This window comes from Lathyrus oleraceus, chromosome 6 (genome assembly GCF_024323335.1).
Source record: "Lathyrus oleraceus cultivar Zhongwan6 chromosome 6, CAAS_Psat_ZW6_1.0, whole genome shotgun sequence".
Classification (NCBI taxonomy): domain Eukaryota; kingdom Viridiplantae; phylum Streptophyta; class Magnoliopsida; order Fabales; family Fabaceae; genus Lathyrus; species Lathyrus oleraceus.
In genome coordinates, this window is record NC_066584.1 from 1,986,190 (window position 1) to 2,000,958 (window position 14,769).

At 32.7% G+C, this 14,769-nt stretch overlaps 1 protein-coding gene across 1 annotated transcript; it reads right to left on the reverse strand.

Moving 5' to 3' along the window:
* Positions 1–2,150: 2,150 nt before the first annotated feature.
* On the reverse strand, positions 2,151–3,568 carry LOC127093459 (uncharacterized). The gene is made up of 4 exons (XM_051032386.1): positions 3,132–3,568; positions 2,927–2,989; positions 2,761–2,835; positions 2,151–2,651 (listed from the first exon to the last, which is right to left on the reverse strand). Exons 1-4 carry the CDS (start codon positions 3,417–3,419, stop codon positions 2,346–2,348), a joined length of 732 nt encoding a protein of 243 aa, XP_050888343.1. The 5' UTR covers positions 3,420–3,568; the 3' UTR covers positions 2,151–2,345.
* Positions 3,569–14,769: the final 11,201 nt, after the last annotated feature.

Sequence of the window (14,769 nt, forward strand, 5' to 3'; positions counted from 1 at the left end):
TGTAACTCTTATTTGTAAAAGTTGTTCATATTATTGAAACCCTAGTCTCTTCCTCCCTTCCATACTTTGACATCTCTATTGTTAGCATGGTATCAGAGCAACCTTATCCTTTGAGCTAACTTTTGAGGGATGAGATCCAAACATATTTAATATGGTATTAGATCCGGATTAATGAATGCAATATGGACATTTGACTCAGGCTCATGCTAGGCATGAAGGGGGTGTTGAAGTTGATAATTGTGTTGTTCAAGTTTGTTTGTAGTTCCATATTACTTAAATTCCTAGACTGTTGATTGTATAAATATGTGAGGGCAGCCTCACCCTTTAAACTAGCTTTTAGAGATGAGATTCAAACATATTTAACAAATACAATCTGAACCCCTCTAGCATAGATACCCATTTGATAAATTCATATATTCTAAAATGGGGTTATCCTAAATCTCTGGAACAAAATTTTCTAGAAAGTATAGTACAAGATATTTTTGTATATAAGTTTGAACCATCGATAGCATTCACCATTTTCATATTAAGTGGTACAGTGGTTAATCTTATATTCTTTTTTGAATTTTGCTGTTTTCAGAGAATTAAAAATATATAAATATTATTATTAGAAGATATTATTTTCAAAAATATTTTATTCACTAATTCTACCCTTTCTTTCGGTGGCACTAATCAAAGTTAATGTCTTTTTCATCATCAAAAGTTGTTATTCTTAAAACCAAATTGATTTAAAGAACATTTATTTTAAATTTTGATTTTGATGATAATAAATCTAAGAAAATAATTTTATTTCATGTGTAGGATTTTTTATTTATTTTGAATAATAACAAAAATCAAAATTCTATTAAAAGAAAAAAGAAGCAAGTTCAAACATTCAATCCGACACCATTTTTCTAACAAAAGGAACAAAGTCTCATTTCGTCTAACACTAGGTCTAACCAATAAACGAGACATCATTGCTTCGGACACCATTTCCTCCAAGATAAGGAATAAAACCTCAATTAGTATAACACAATTACCTCCGACTTAAGGGGTAAAGAGTCATTTCGTCTTATAATCATTTTGTCTCTTGTAAATAAATACTTTAAACCATTTCGTCAATGTTACAAAAGATAAATCTTTTGGCAACATCATTTAGTTGACATCCTCTAGATATGAGACTTCTTATTTTTAGAGAAACACATTTGAGAGAGATAGACCACATATTCAGCTAAAACTTTAAGGTGATAGATGAGTGAATTCTCTCACTTATAAATGCTCAAGTCTCAATATTTTCAACCAATATGAGACTATTATCCACACTACTCACAGTTAATATATTTTCAACACTCTCCCTCAAATGTGAATTCTCAACAAGTCTCTATATATACAACTTAATACTCACAAATCAATTTACGAATTCACATTACACCACTTGTAATATTTGAAAAGAAGATAAATTTCAAAGCAAAAATTTTCATAAATACAAAGAGTAAACATGATATGTCATGTGCAAGTGCAGCAAACGTTATGACATAGGACCCCAAATTTGAGAAGACCCTATAATCAGAACGGAGTCTCCGAAATGATTGAGCCGGCCTTGAGAGTAAAGTAAACCTTATTTCATATCTTCTCATTTCAAAGTTGTAATTCTTCAAAAAAAAAAAAACTTAATTGAAACAAGAATCTTTTCAAAAACAAGTTTGTTTGACTAAGTATTTTATAACATAAATCTAGAGTATTGTCCGGTGGAAAGAGAGATCAGGAGTTGTAATTAGTATGTTTATAGTAAAATAAATTTAAATATGTAAACACTAGACATAACTACCAAATTGGTGATGAAACATATAAAATCTTAATCTCATTTTATTTCCTTATCTATTTATGTTCGATTTTACTTGAGTGTTCAACAAAAAATTTTAAAAGGAAAAGGTTTTAAATCACACCATTTAATCTCTCTTTCTTGTGTTTTTCTTCATCTTTAAGAAAATTAGTCATGACGATTATTGAGTGCAAGTAAAAGTAATGTCTAAATAATACTGCTATGATGAATGCTAGTTTTTCCAACTTCAGATATCTGATTTTTCTCTTTGCAACACCTTACTTACGGAGTATATTGAGTACTATGTTCAATTCTTACAAGTCCTGCTCTCACTATAAGAATCTCAAAATTTAATATTTAAAGATATTTTTTCCAAAAATATTTCGTGGACTAATCATCCCTAAAACTTGAACAAACTCAACAGAGTTTTTTTAATTACATCCATCACAAAAAGAATTTCCTTTCCCACCAATCAATGTACCACCAGTATACACATCTCAAACAGAGATGAAAATGAAACAAAATAAACATCAACATTCATCTGTCACCTATTTCTTCTACTTTCATCCAACGGTTGAAAACACACCCCCTCGATAAAATCTTCCGATGGTAAATTCAGATCAGGAATATCTATTGGGCCTCGGTTACGGCCCAATCCAACTGAAGAAGAAGGCCCATTATTCTGATTCTGATGATGCTGTTGCTCCTGCTTCTTCTGTTCTTCATTTTCAGCCCTTGATTTTGTTGAACTGTTGACTAAACCAATGGCTCGATCATTCTTTCCAATTTCCAAATTGGGGCTTTTCACTTTACTGTTGAGGTCACTACTAGTACTAGCACCACATAGTAGCTGTAAAAAAATGGCAATTTTCGTAAATCAGAACAAAAAAATAAAAAATAAACGAAATTACAGAAAAAAATTAGGATGAAAAAAAAAACAGATTAGTTATATTTTATACCTCTTGCTTCCTCAGTTTCAGCTTCAAATTAAAACTCTTCAGCTGATCGTAGTGATTTTTCACATTCTCTATCTCCTGTTTAGTTTTCTCAGATTAATTAATTAAAAACTCAATCCATGAAAAATCGAAAAACAAAATATAAACGAAAAATAAAAAATAAACTTACTTGATTGATTGAAGCTTGGGTGTTCGTTAAATCTTGAATAATTTTAAGCGATGCTTCTTTTTCCTTTTGACAGAAATAAATAAATAAATAAATAAATAAATAAATAAATACAAAAACCTAAAAATCAGAAACAAAACCCAGAAAGAGCGAAAAATAAAAATTGCGAAAGAAAATGAATCAAGAAAGGAAAAAAAAATGAGAATACCTTTTTGAGAGAAATTTTCTTCTTTGAACGTTTGAGCTTATCATCAGATTCAGTAGCCGGAAACGAAAGAGGCGTTGCAGGACTGGTAGCTTTAGCTGGACGGAGAATGACGGCGGCGGCGGCATTAACGCGACGGTGGCGGTGTTTCGGAATGGATCTCTTTCTTCTGCATCTCCAACTGAATGGGACACTACTGAACAAAGAGACACGGTGCAAATCACGAATGATTTGAGCGACTTCTTTCTCAGTCTGAGACCATTTGGATGAGGGAATTTTGATTATCGTCATCGAATCTGAATCACTCTCAAAGTGAGAATGGCTCAGAATGAATTGAAGAAGGAGAATGAAAGAGTGAAGGTTATAATAATTAGTGTAAAGTGTGAGTGAGAGAGAGAGAGAGAGAGAGTGAAGAGGATCAGAGAGAAATTATTTATATGCGTGGCCTCTCTTTAAATCAACCCAAGAAACTCGTAAATGTTCCTTGCCTCTTCATACGTGTCACTCTCATTGTGTTTAGGGTTTTTTATTTTTTATATTTTTATATTGTATTTATATTTATATTTAAATATAACATAATATACTTGAACTAAAGAATTAATATCAAATTTATTTGTACGTTAAAGAGGATACAAGACGGTTACTATTGAGACAATGAGTTAACTTACTACAATAGTGGCTGTGACAGTCTTGAGTATGTTTAGATTGTACTATGGTAAAATATTTTAAAATATTAAACATATAAAATATTTTTAAGTTGAAATTCATAAAGTTTTATTTTCAACTTATAATGTGATATAGTAGATTAAATAGTCTCGTTGTGATTTGAATTCAAAATTATTATATTTAAAGAATAGTGAGTATGAATAACTTACAAATGATTTTATAGTAAAATAAAATAAAATATTGTAATGAAATGGTTAAGGATAAGATACATAAATAACTATTTTGACTATTATTTAATTATGATTTTGGTTTGATTTTGTTGGATTTTAAAGTATAATTGGTTGAGTCATTCATTTACTATAAATGTGAAAAAAATATTGTATAGGTAGGTAAAACATGACTCGTTTTATAGTTTTGGATAGAGGTGAAAACTCTATTTCTCTTGTTGTTAATCTTAGATTATTGGTTTTATGAATTGATAGTACTCGTCTAAACTCGTTAACAAATGTTATTAAAACCCTAGTTCATGATCATAAGAAAGTGGAAATGAATCGTATATAGAATGTGAGAGACTCAAATTTAAGTTGTTTGTTAAATTCAAAAGTGAGTAGTTAATATGATTAGTGGATGAAGTATGATTATTCAATTGACAATAATATAATAAATATATTAAAGTAATACACAATTAGAAATAATAGAAATGCAAATAGATAGATACATTACACACCGATAGTTGATAATAATGTAATAAAATATATATTTAAAGTAAGTAGTGACGTAAACCGTTCTAAAGAAAGCGAACGGGATTTGAGAAAAGTTGACTATTTATTGAAACATGAGTTATTTACAATAATAATATCTTATTCCATTATTATATTTAATCGTTTAGTTGTTGCAACACCTTATTTTCTTAATATTAAAGTAATTTAGTTAAATAAAATTTTAATTCAATTTTAGTACTTAGAATGGTGGAATTATTTAGTTAAATAAAATTTTAATTCAATTTTAGTACTTAGAATGGTGGAATTATGTTAGGTTTTAATTGTCTATGTGCATGTAACATGCTACAATGTTGCTAAAAGATATATTAGAGATAAAATTGATGAGACGATCGATTAATGGTTTAACTAATTCAACTGGTTGAATTAAGAATCAGATAACAAATAAATAAGTGAAAAATAAATATAGAACTAAATATTAAATAAAAAATATCAAAAGTTATTATAAGTCTAATAATTTTAAATGTAAATCATTTACTGAAGGTGAGAAAAACATAAGAAGGAGGTTGAATTATGTTAGTTTTTTCTTTCTTTTTAAAGCTCTAGTCAAATTGTAAACACAAAGTACAGGAGAAGGAATGAAAGAAACAAGAGAGACACACAAAGTTATCCTGGTTTTTCTTACAAATAGAGAGTAATTCAATTCTCTTGTACTTGCAAGAGATTTTTACTATAATCACAAAAGATTACAATTTGCTCAAGCACACGAGCAAGAAACATCTAATGCTCAAATACTAAGTAGGAGACTTCTATGCTCAAGTGCATAAGCAAGAGACTTTCAATGCTCAAGTACACAAGTAAGAGACTTATTTGCTCAAGCACACAAGCAAGAAACTTCAAATGCTCAAACAGTAAGTAAACGACTTCTAACAATTTACATAACAGATAAAAGATTGTTTGTGGTAATATACTTGATATACAATTAGAGGTATAAACAAAATACAATACAATCAGAGGTGTAGACAAAATACAATGCAAGTAAAATTTGTACTCATGTTTTGGCAAGGTAACAACCCTTTAAATGTCAATAATTCATTATTGTTCTCCAAGTCTTCATCTCCTTAAATAGAGAAGGAAAAGATTCAATGGAGATCTTGCACAAGAGGGCCTTTGAGAAGCTTGAATATAGACGTTTTGATGTTTCTTCAAATGGTTAATGTCGTTGAAATGCCATTTGAAATTTCATTTCTTCAAAAGGAATTATCATATACATCCCAGTTATTTATATGAAAAATAGTTTAGGTCTTCACGTGATTAGAAGAAGACAAAATGACCTCGGAGTCCGAAAGTGACCTATTAGAGTCACCTTGGTTGTCGCGCTTTGACTGACGTCATACTCTGATCTTTAGAAGCAAACTTATTCAAAGTTTGATCTTCAAAGGCTAACTTCTTCAGAGTCTGATCTTCAAGCGTTGACTTCTTTAGAGTCTGATCTTCATAAGTTAACTTTTGGTCCTTCAAATTCTAGTCTTTAAGCTTCTCTTTAGATGTTCATTATCAGAACCAATACTTAAATTATTCCTGAAATTTTAGTTTATGATCCTACACACTTGAACAAATATTAGTATACCCAATTGTTATTTAAATACTTTGTTATCATCAAAACTTAAGGGATATAATACAAACCAATTTTGTTCCAACAATCTCCTCCTTTTTTATGATGACAAACAGAAATATTTAAGAACAATGGTTGTTAATTTAATTAACAAGTTGACTTCAGAGTCTGAGGTTTGTAAACTCCTCCTAAGTTTAATAGTCTGGAGGGTGAGGTTTCTAAGTTCCCCCTAAGTTCTATCCAGGTTAATTAAATTTAAACATTAAATCACAATTAATAAATCTTCAATATTTAAGTATAAATATAACTGTCAGATTCAAATGTTTAAATACATACATATATATATATATATATATATATATATATATATATATATATATATATATATATATATATATATATTATATATATATATATATATATATATATATATATAATATATATATATATATATATATTATATATAATATATATATATATATATATATACTCTCCCTTTTATCATCAACAAAAATAAAGGAAATAAAAAAGATACTGAAGAAAATATTTCACTAACCAAAGTAGAAGAGAGTTAGAGTTCAAATAAAATATCTCCAAAATAATTGAGAAGACAAAAGCAAAAGGGTTTGATAAATCCTAAAGCGTATGGTTTAAGCTTCAGAAGCTCGGGGGTAGCTTTAAGATCAAAACCCATGCCATCTTGCCTAGATATCACTGTCTTCAGTTGAACATCCATCTCCTCTTGCTTAGAAGCCATGATCTTTTGAGTGACATCAACATATGCCAATTTATTTTCTAAGTGCTCATGCTTCTATCTAGAAGAAGCTACAGACTCAAATGAGAAAGACCTCAGATTTTTCAAAACTGTTTCCACAAAATTTCTTAGAGTGTCCCATTTAGTTGCGTAGGCTATGAGATCATATGTAATGAGCCTCTCAGGAACTAGATTTTGAACTCTGTCAAAGATAACACTCATAAACTCTTCCATTTGGTATTTAATATGAGGTAGGAAGTTTAGGTTTATAGTGGGGTGATGTGTAAAGGGACTAGGTAGAGCTATTGTGCCAGATTCTGACATATCATCTGCTTTTCTAGAAGGAGAAAGGTGATGATCAGATGGTTGAGATTGTTGGTTAAGGTGTGTTTGTGGTATTGTTTGGTCTTTTATGGTTTCTGGTTGAGGGTGGTCATGAGTGACTTGTTCAAGGTCTGATTGAGGTTCAATTTCTTGTTAAAGTTGAACAAGGCGTGTTTGAGGTTCAGGTATGGTTTCAGTTAGGATTTCTTGTTCAAGTTTTGGTTGGGTTTGGGGTTCTGGTATAGATTGGTCTTGGATTTCTTGTTCTGTTTCATATTGAACTAGAATTTTAGACTGGATAAGGTTGGTTAGATTAGGTTCAATAGAGAGTGTGGTTTCAAGAGGAGTGACTTGGAAAGGAATGGCTTGAACAGAATTGAAGTATGATTTATCAGAATTAGAACTTGAGCTCGAGCTTGAAGACTTAGCACTAGAAACCTCAATAGGGGGTTCAAATATGATGTTTAAGGGTTAGGGTTGTTCAAAATCAGAGACATGCTAGCTGGTTTTTCTCATAAGGTAACTCACCTGCTAGGTGACTTAACAGATTCTCTAAGGAAGATGCACATGATACAAAGTTTGGTTGAATAAAGTCCTTAAGCATTTGACCAATGTTGTGAGAATTTGATACAACAGTTTCTGATTATGAGGTTGATTTTGGAGAGGTCGTGATAGGTCATATATAAAGGTTCTTGTCATACCCCATTTTTTTCCAGGCATTTTTAAACTTTCAAGTAACCAGTTCTATTGCACTTAGGATAAAAATTTTATTCTGCAGACAAACCGATTTAATCGATTCCTTAACCATGCATAAAGTCAGTGAACATTTTTTTCATGTGTGGCCATGCAACTATCTTTTTATTGATCTACATTATAGATAGTTTAATGTGGTGTCCTCGTTTTATTTTTTCCAATCTTCACATGTTCGTATTTTGATTAGTTGAAGCCTTTTCAATTTGAAAATAAAATAAAAAAATAAAAAATAAGAGGACTATTTTCTTCTATTGGCCACATTGAACTACTTTTTGTCATCATAATATCCTCTTTCTCTCAATAAAATAGAAAAAAATAAGAAAAAAGGTTGATGAAGTTCATCATCTTCTTCTAATACAACAACGCCATCATACAGTAACTCCAACAACTTGCGTTTTTTTCACTAACCACCCTTTTTCTAATACAAAACTCACACCCGTCTCTGCATCTCAACACCGATCCACCACTTCTTCTTCTTCCCTTCAACACAACTGCTCACCACTACGAACCTTGCTTTCATGCAACAACCACCCTCCATTTTCCATATGTCAAACACCTTTCACTCCATCATCGATGAACATCATCTCAACTCTGTAACACCCTAACTTATTATTTAAGCAATTTATTTAATCGTTTGCAGGTTGATTTTTATTATGTAGAAGGAAGTATGTTATCAATTGGAAAGAAGTTGGAGGAAGAATTATAGGAATGAGTCTTTTTTGTTATGAAGATATGGTGATATCGATGAAGAGTGGTTTGTGTGAAGAAGAGTATGTCGGGTGGTCTGCACTCCATAAAGATGGCATGAATTCTTTTGTGATGAAAGTGTGTGGTTATTGCAACAACAAGATGTTGGTGGTGTCCCCCATGTGAATGTCTTTTTTTTGTCCCCTTATAGAGTGTAATGTTTTTTGTTTTTAAAATAAAGTTGAGAAAGAAAGGTGTAAAAGGTTGATATGAGAGTGATCTGAAAATGAGGGGAAATTGATTGTTTCTCATTTCAAAAATACAAATAAGAATACCCGGTTAAACATGCTCTGACAAGTAAAAATGCGACCATAAACAACGTCGAAAAAATAGAACGAGCACGCCAACACGACCTACGCGCAACGTAGTTTTGTAAAATAATTTGATACGGATCAAAGCTCAAAATATTTTCCCCACTAATTTTTTGCACAATGTCGAATTGTTTTTACTGATCTGCCTGTAGATCCGAAAATTTATTCTAATGACTGTGAATTGACTTAAAATAATGCACGAGACGGCGAAAATACATGAAATGCAATTGAATTAATTTTTGAATTTAAAACGAAATGAAAGTTGAATGAATGTCTACTTTTACTGAACTAATGAATGAATGATTGAACTATGAAGCAAATCTTCGATGAATGAATGCTTGGGGAAAAATTAGGGTATGACATGACTGTCAAGGATACAAGCACAAAAAGGACGTTTATGTGGATTGCTCACTGGAGGTTTCTCTACTTGTTCCTTAGTAGGAACATGACTACCCGACCTCCTTCATTATTGTGAGGGGGAGTTTGATGTCTCTTTTTTATGGTGACTTGAAGATCTTGGAACTACATTCGTTGTGATGCGGTTGGCTCGGGATTGATTGTTCGATTTATTTAGGAGGCGACTTCCTACACCGTGCTACCTTTTGATTCGCGTTGTGTATCTTTCTTCAAGACGATTCAACCTTTATTCTACTGCTAGTGATTTTTATTGTCGAACTATGTTATACATATTGTTCAACAACTCGTTTGTGTCTTGTACTTCAAGATTAGCTTGTAATAATTAAAAACCAGGAAGTGTCTCTGGTCCAGGTATCACCGGTGGTAATGGAGGTCTGAGTGAAGGCTCGTCGTACTGGAACTGTAGAACAGATCCTACGAACATAGGAGGTTGAAAGAGATTTGAATGTAATGGAGTGTTCACGACGACCTGGTTTGCATCGCCTTAAGAAGAAGGTGGTGGATCTTTTGTGACTTGAGTAACAGTGGCGGCCGCTTCGCGTAAATAGCGGTTATAGATCTTTCAGTTGTCGGAAGATCCAGAGGTTAGAGGTTTGGAGAGTTTGAAAGTCGAAGTTGATCTGCTACTAGAGTAGATAAAAAATAGAGGATTTATCAACCGATGTCCAATTTAGTAGGCAGATAAACTTCAAATCGATGAATCAAGAGATGAGTATTCAATCGTGGAAAATGTGAGATTGAAATGTCCATTTCCATAAAGAATGTCCCTTTTTTGTTAAGAAACCATAATTGATCGAAGATTGGCGGTTGCAGGACACAATAGTGGGCATGTGTTTCCGATGCAAAGAGGGAATGTTGACCTGAAAGGTTAACACTCTAATAATTAAATCAATATATCAGTAAGATGAGTGAATGAAATTTGAATATGAAATATACTTTGAAATTGACACGCATCCCTTTTATGGAATCGGGCAGCTATAATAACCAATTATTCTTTAGGCGTCGGATGCAGAGAGTTGTTGGATGGATCCTTAATTCATATCTCATATGCTATATTCTAGAATAACGATATTGTCCTACAAGTGACCTAATAGATTATTGTCTTTTGTTATATCTCCTGACCGACCCAAAACAATATGAATATGAAAAAATAAAAGTAGAATAAAAATATTTTATAGATGAGGTAGAATATGTAATTAGAAAAAAAATTCAAAAACAAGGAAAGAGAAAAGTTTATCTAAAGTGGTCTAAGAATGTTTCATCTAAAATAAATAGAGCAGTAAATAAACAAATAAAAAAAAAGAACAAATTTAAAGAATAGTTAGTCAAAAGAGTAAGCTAAGTATAGTGAGTTGATGTCGGATAGACCAAATCAAATTACTATAATAAATAAAATTAAAGTATTTCTAAATATATTTATTTTAGATAGTTGTAGTTTACGTTTTCGTTTTCTATTTTATTTTATTTTTTATTTCAAAATTTAAATAATTTTAATTACTTTTATATATATATATATATATATATATATATATATATATATATATATATATATATATATATATATATAGAGAGAGAGAGAGAGAGAGAGAGAGAGAGAGAGAGAGAGAGAGAGAGAGAGAGAGAGAGAGAGAGAGAGAGAGAGAGAGAGAGAGAGAGAGAGAGAGAGAGAGAGAGAGAGAGAGAGAGAGAGAGAGAGAGAGAGAGAGAAGAGAGAGAGAGAGAGAGAGAGAGAGAGAGAGAGAGAGAGAGAGAGCTAACTTATGCCCCAAGAGCACATGTTAAGAAACCCACGAATAGAAAATTTATATTGAAAAAATAAATAAAATTATTAATTATAAATTTTTAATAAATTCAATACATAATTTCCAAGTTATATATATATATATATATATATATATATTATATATATATATATATATATATATAATATATATATATATATATATATATATAATATATATATATATATATATATATATATATATTATATATATATATATATATATATATAGATATATATATATGACAAATTCAATTTCTTAATTACATGTAATTTATATTTTTTTTTATTTTTAAAGGTTCATAACTTTTACCGTCTCTTTCTCATTTTTTTTATTTTAAAAATTAATGACGTTTTCACTTTTGTATAATTTTTAATTTATATGATCTTATCTTTAAATTTTTTATTAAAGGATTTGTCATATTTTATAAATAATATATTAATTTAAAAAATATTTTATTAAATTTAGTACAAAAATAAAATAAAAAAGCGTGTCAAAGATATTTAAATTTAAAATATCGAAATTAGTTCCATAAATCAGATATAATAGATACAAAAAAAATGTAATTTAATGAAATGTTTTTTTCATGATTATTTAATTGAAATAAACTGACAGTGTAAAACGATTTTACACCGTCAGCTAATCATATACATTGGATATTAAAACTAGTTTGACTTTTATTTTAAAAACTTATAAAATAATAGAAACGGGTGATGATGATGAACCGATAGTGTAAAACTTTTTACACTGACAATGTATAATAATTAATCTCTAAATACATTCCTCTTTTGAATATTCGGATTGTTGATAAGCAATTTCAATTTTTAAATAGGTTAGACATGAAACTTCACCCGATCAGCTTGAAACCATTTTTGCCTCGTTCAAATCCAAAAATCTAAATCTTTAAATAGTTTTGATCTTCAACAAAGATGAAATATTAAAATACAAACTTGTTACAATCAAATTTGGATTGTCTTCGGCTTTCTCCGTCCTCGCCACCGTAAATCAATTTTTTTAATAAAAGTATATTTTTCAAATATCAAATTACATTATAAATAATAAAATAAAATAACTTCAAAAAAATTCATATATATAATTCAAATATTTTAAATAATAAATACAAATTAAAATATTAAAACATGATCTTACATTTAATATTATAAATTATATCAAAACAAAATAATAAAATATATAATAAAATAAACCCAACATGATTCAATATAAAAATTAATCCCCTCCTTCTTTTTCTCTCATGCTTCCATCATGCTTAAATTCTAATCTTTCATTACATTATTTGAAAGGATCCAAATCCTCCATTACTCGACCCGACCGTCCTCAATAGTAATAAGAAAACCTAAATTACATTATTTGTGTTGTTCTATCAATCATTGGATTTAAAAGGATCCAAATCCTCCATTACTCGACCCAACCGTCCTCAATAGTAATAAGAAAACCTAAATCAAAACTCAAATTTATTTAAAACAGATTTTCTTTGTCAAATTCAAATTTCAGATTGTATTCTCATGTTTAGTAATTATGTTGTCATGACTACTTCACACAATACTAGCATGTTAGTATTAATAATTAATAATATTAATTTAGAAAAGAAAAAATGAATATTTTAATATGTATTGGTGTGAAAAAAAAAACAAAAGAGAAACAAATTTCGTAAACAATTATTACTTACAAGAAAAACAAAGTAAAGATTATGACATTGTTTTGATTACTCCCTAACTTATAATTCAAATTTCAACAAAATTAAAAATCTCAAATATTATTACAAGATATTATTTCAATCATATTTATTATCGGAATCACCATTACTCTTTAGTCTAATATGTACTTGATCTCACCTGATCAGGAGGGCCTTCCAAGGTCTTGGTGAATGGGCCGGAGAATGAAATGAGAGGGGGGTGTACCTGCAAGGTGCTCCAACGCTTAAGTCAGAAAAGGTACAGAATGAGATTATCAGAGTGTGAGTTAGAATACCTGCCCCTTTGCCATGAAAGGGGTATTTATATTGAGCCCCCAGCGCTGGGCCAAGGCTCCTAATGGGCTGGATTAGCTAGGCCCAAGGAGGAGCTGCCAGGGGACGCGTAAGAAGCGTTAAGACCTAGACCAAGGTCTGCCCCCTGGTCCAACTGCCCCTATCCCTAAGGAGACAATATAGGGGAGTTGGGTGACGTGGTGAGTGGGATGCCGTTATGGCTCTGCCCGACACAACTTAGGTGCCCGCGGTGTGGGTTGACGACGAGTGGATGGAGATCATATGAGGAGGACCCGCTCGTTGTCCGACACGTCTTTAAGGGGCCGGGGAGACATTCTCCGGGCGGACGGTCGTTCACCTGACGTGCCCTCGTGGTCGCTTGGATACGGTCGTTTGGACGTGGGCTTGGCGAGCATTGGGCCGTGCCGTGCTAAGTGTCGTGGCCCAGTCCAGAACAGGAGCCCCCCAAGTCGAGTCTCTGAGCCAGAGAGATGACTTATGTTTCAACTAAGGGTTCCCCGAGACGATGGGGAAGCTTGATCGTTAGACAGGTGAGGTCGTAACAGACCTATTCATGACCGACATTTCTCCGGGAATGTCGGGGATGGAGGTGATCGGTTGATCTGCGCCTTCCTTGTAGTAAACGTGGGTATGGCGCGGGGAGGAGGCGTCTTGGTGAGTCGAGGAGACGGACAGGTGCTCGGGTCGTTTCAGCTTCTTGTCTTTGATAGACGTGTCTCACGATTAGTGGCGTCGCTTCGTTTCGCGCGCAAAGACGGCGTAGGCAGGCTAGGCAATGATGACCTAGCGTGTTGGTCCACGTGCCAAGCCCTATAAAAAGGGGTTGAGTAACTTCATTTCTACCTTTTTCTCGCTCATACGTTCACCGGAGATCTCCACCTTCTCTCTCGTTTGCTTGCTCAACCGTCTGGACCGCCGTCTCCGCCCGTCCTCCTATCTGAACCACCGTCTTCTGTTCGGACACCACCGTACCCTTTCAACTTAACTATGTCAGGTATGATTTTCCACTGTGACCCATTCTTTTTCCTTGTTGTTTTCGGGCACAAACTTCATATGCCGGGCAATACTTGCATAGGCTGTATGAAGTTTGTGCCCGGTCTCCATAGAATGCGCGCGCCACCGAGTTGAGCGCGGTTAGTGTCCGTCGCCGCTACGCCCTTTCACTTGACCTGCGGTGGAAGGGTGGATTTGATATGACGTCGAATTCACTCTTTCTGTCTGCGTTTCAGGTGCTACCGGGCGCTTACGACCGAGGAAGGAAGATTCTGGGTCCTCCACCGAAGACGCGACAATCGCTCGTCTCCCTGTCGGGGATGGGAGTGTCCGAGATGGTACCGAACACGCCTCCTCTTCCGGGCAGGTCGACTTCTCCTGGGTTGCGGACGAGCCCTTGGAGGAGGAATCAGACTTCTGTGACGAGGCCATCACTGCTCACGCTATGGTCGAGACCATAAGCCGGGAGGATCCACCAAACTGGTATTGCTGCGCCCCCAAGGAAGAAGACCGCATTTGTCATCATTTCCCGGGGAGGCAGTTCACCATGTAT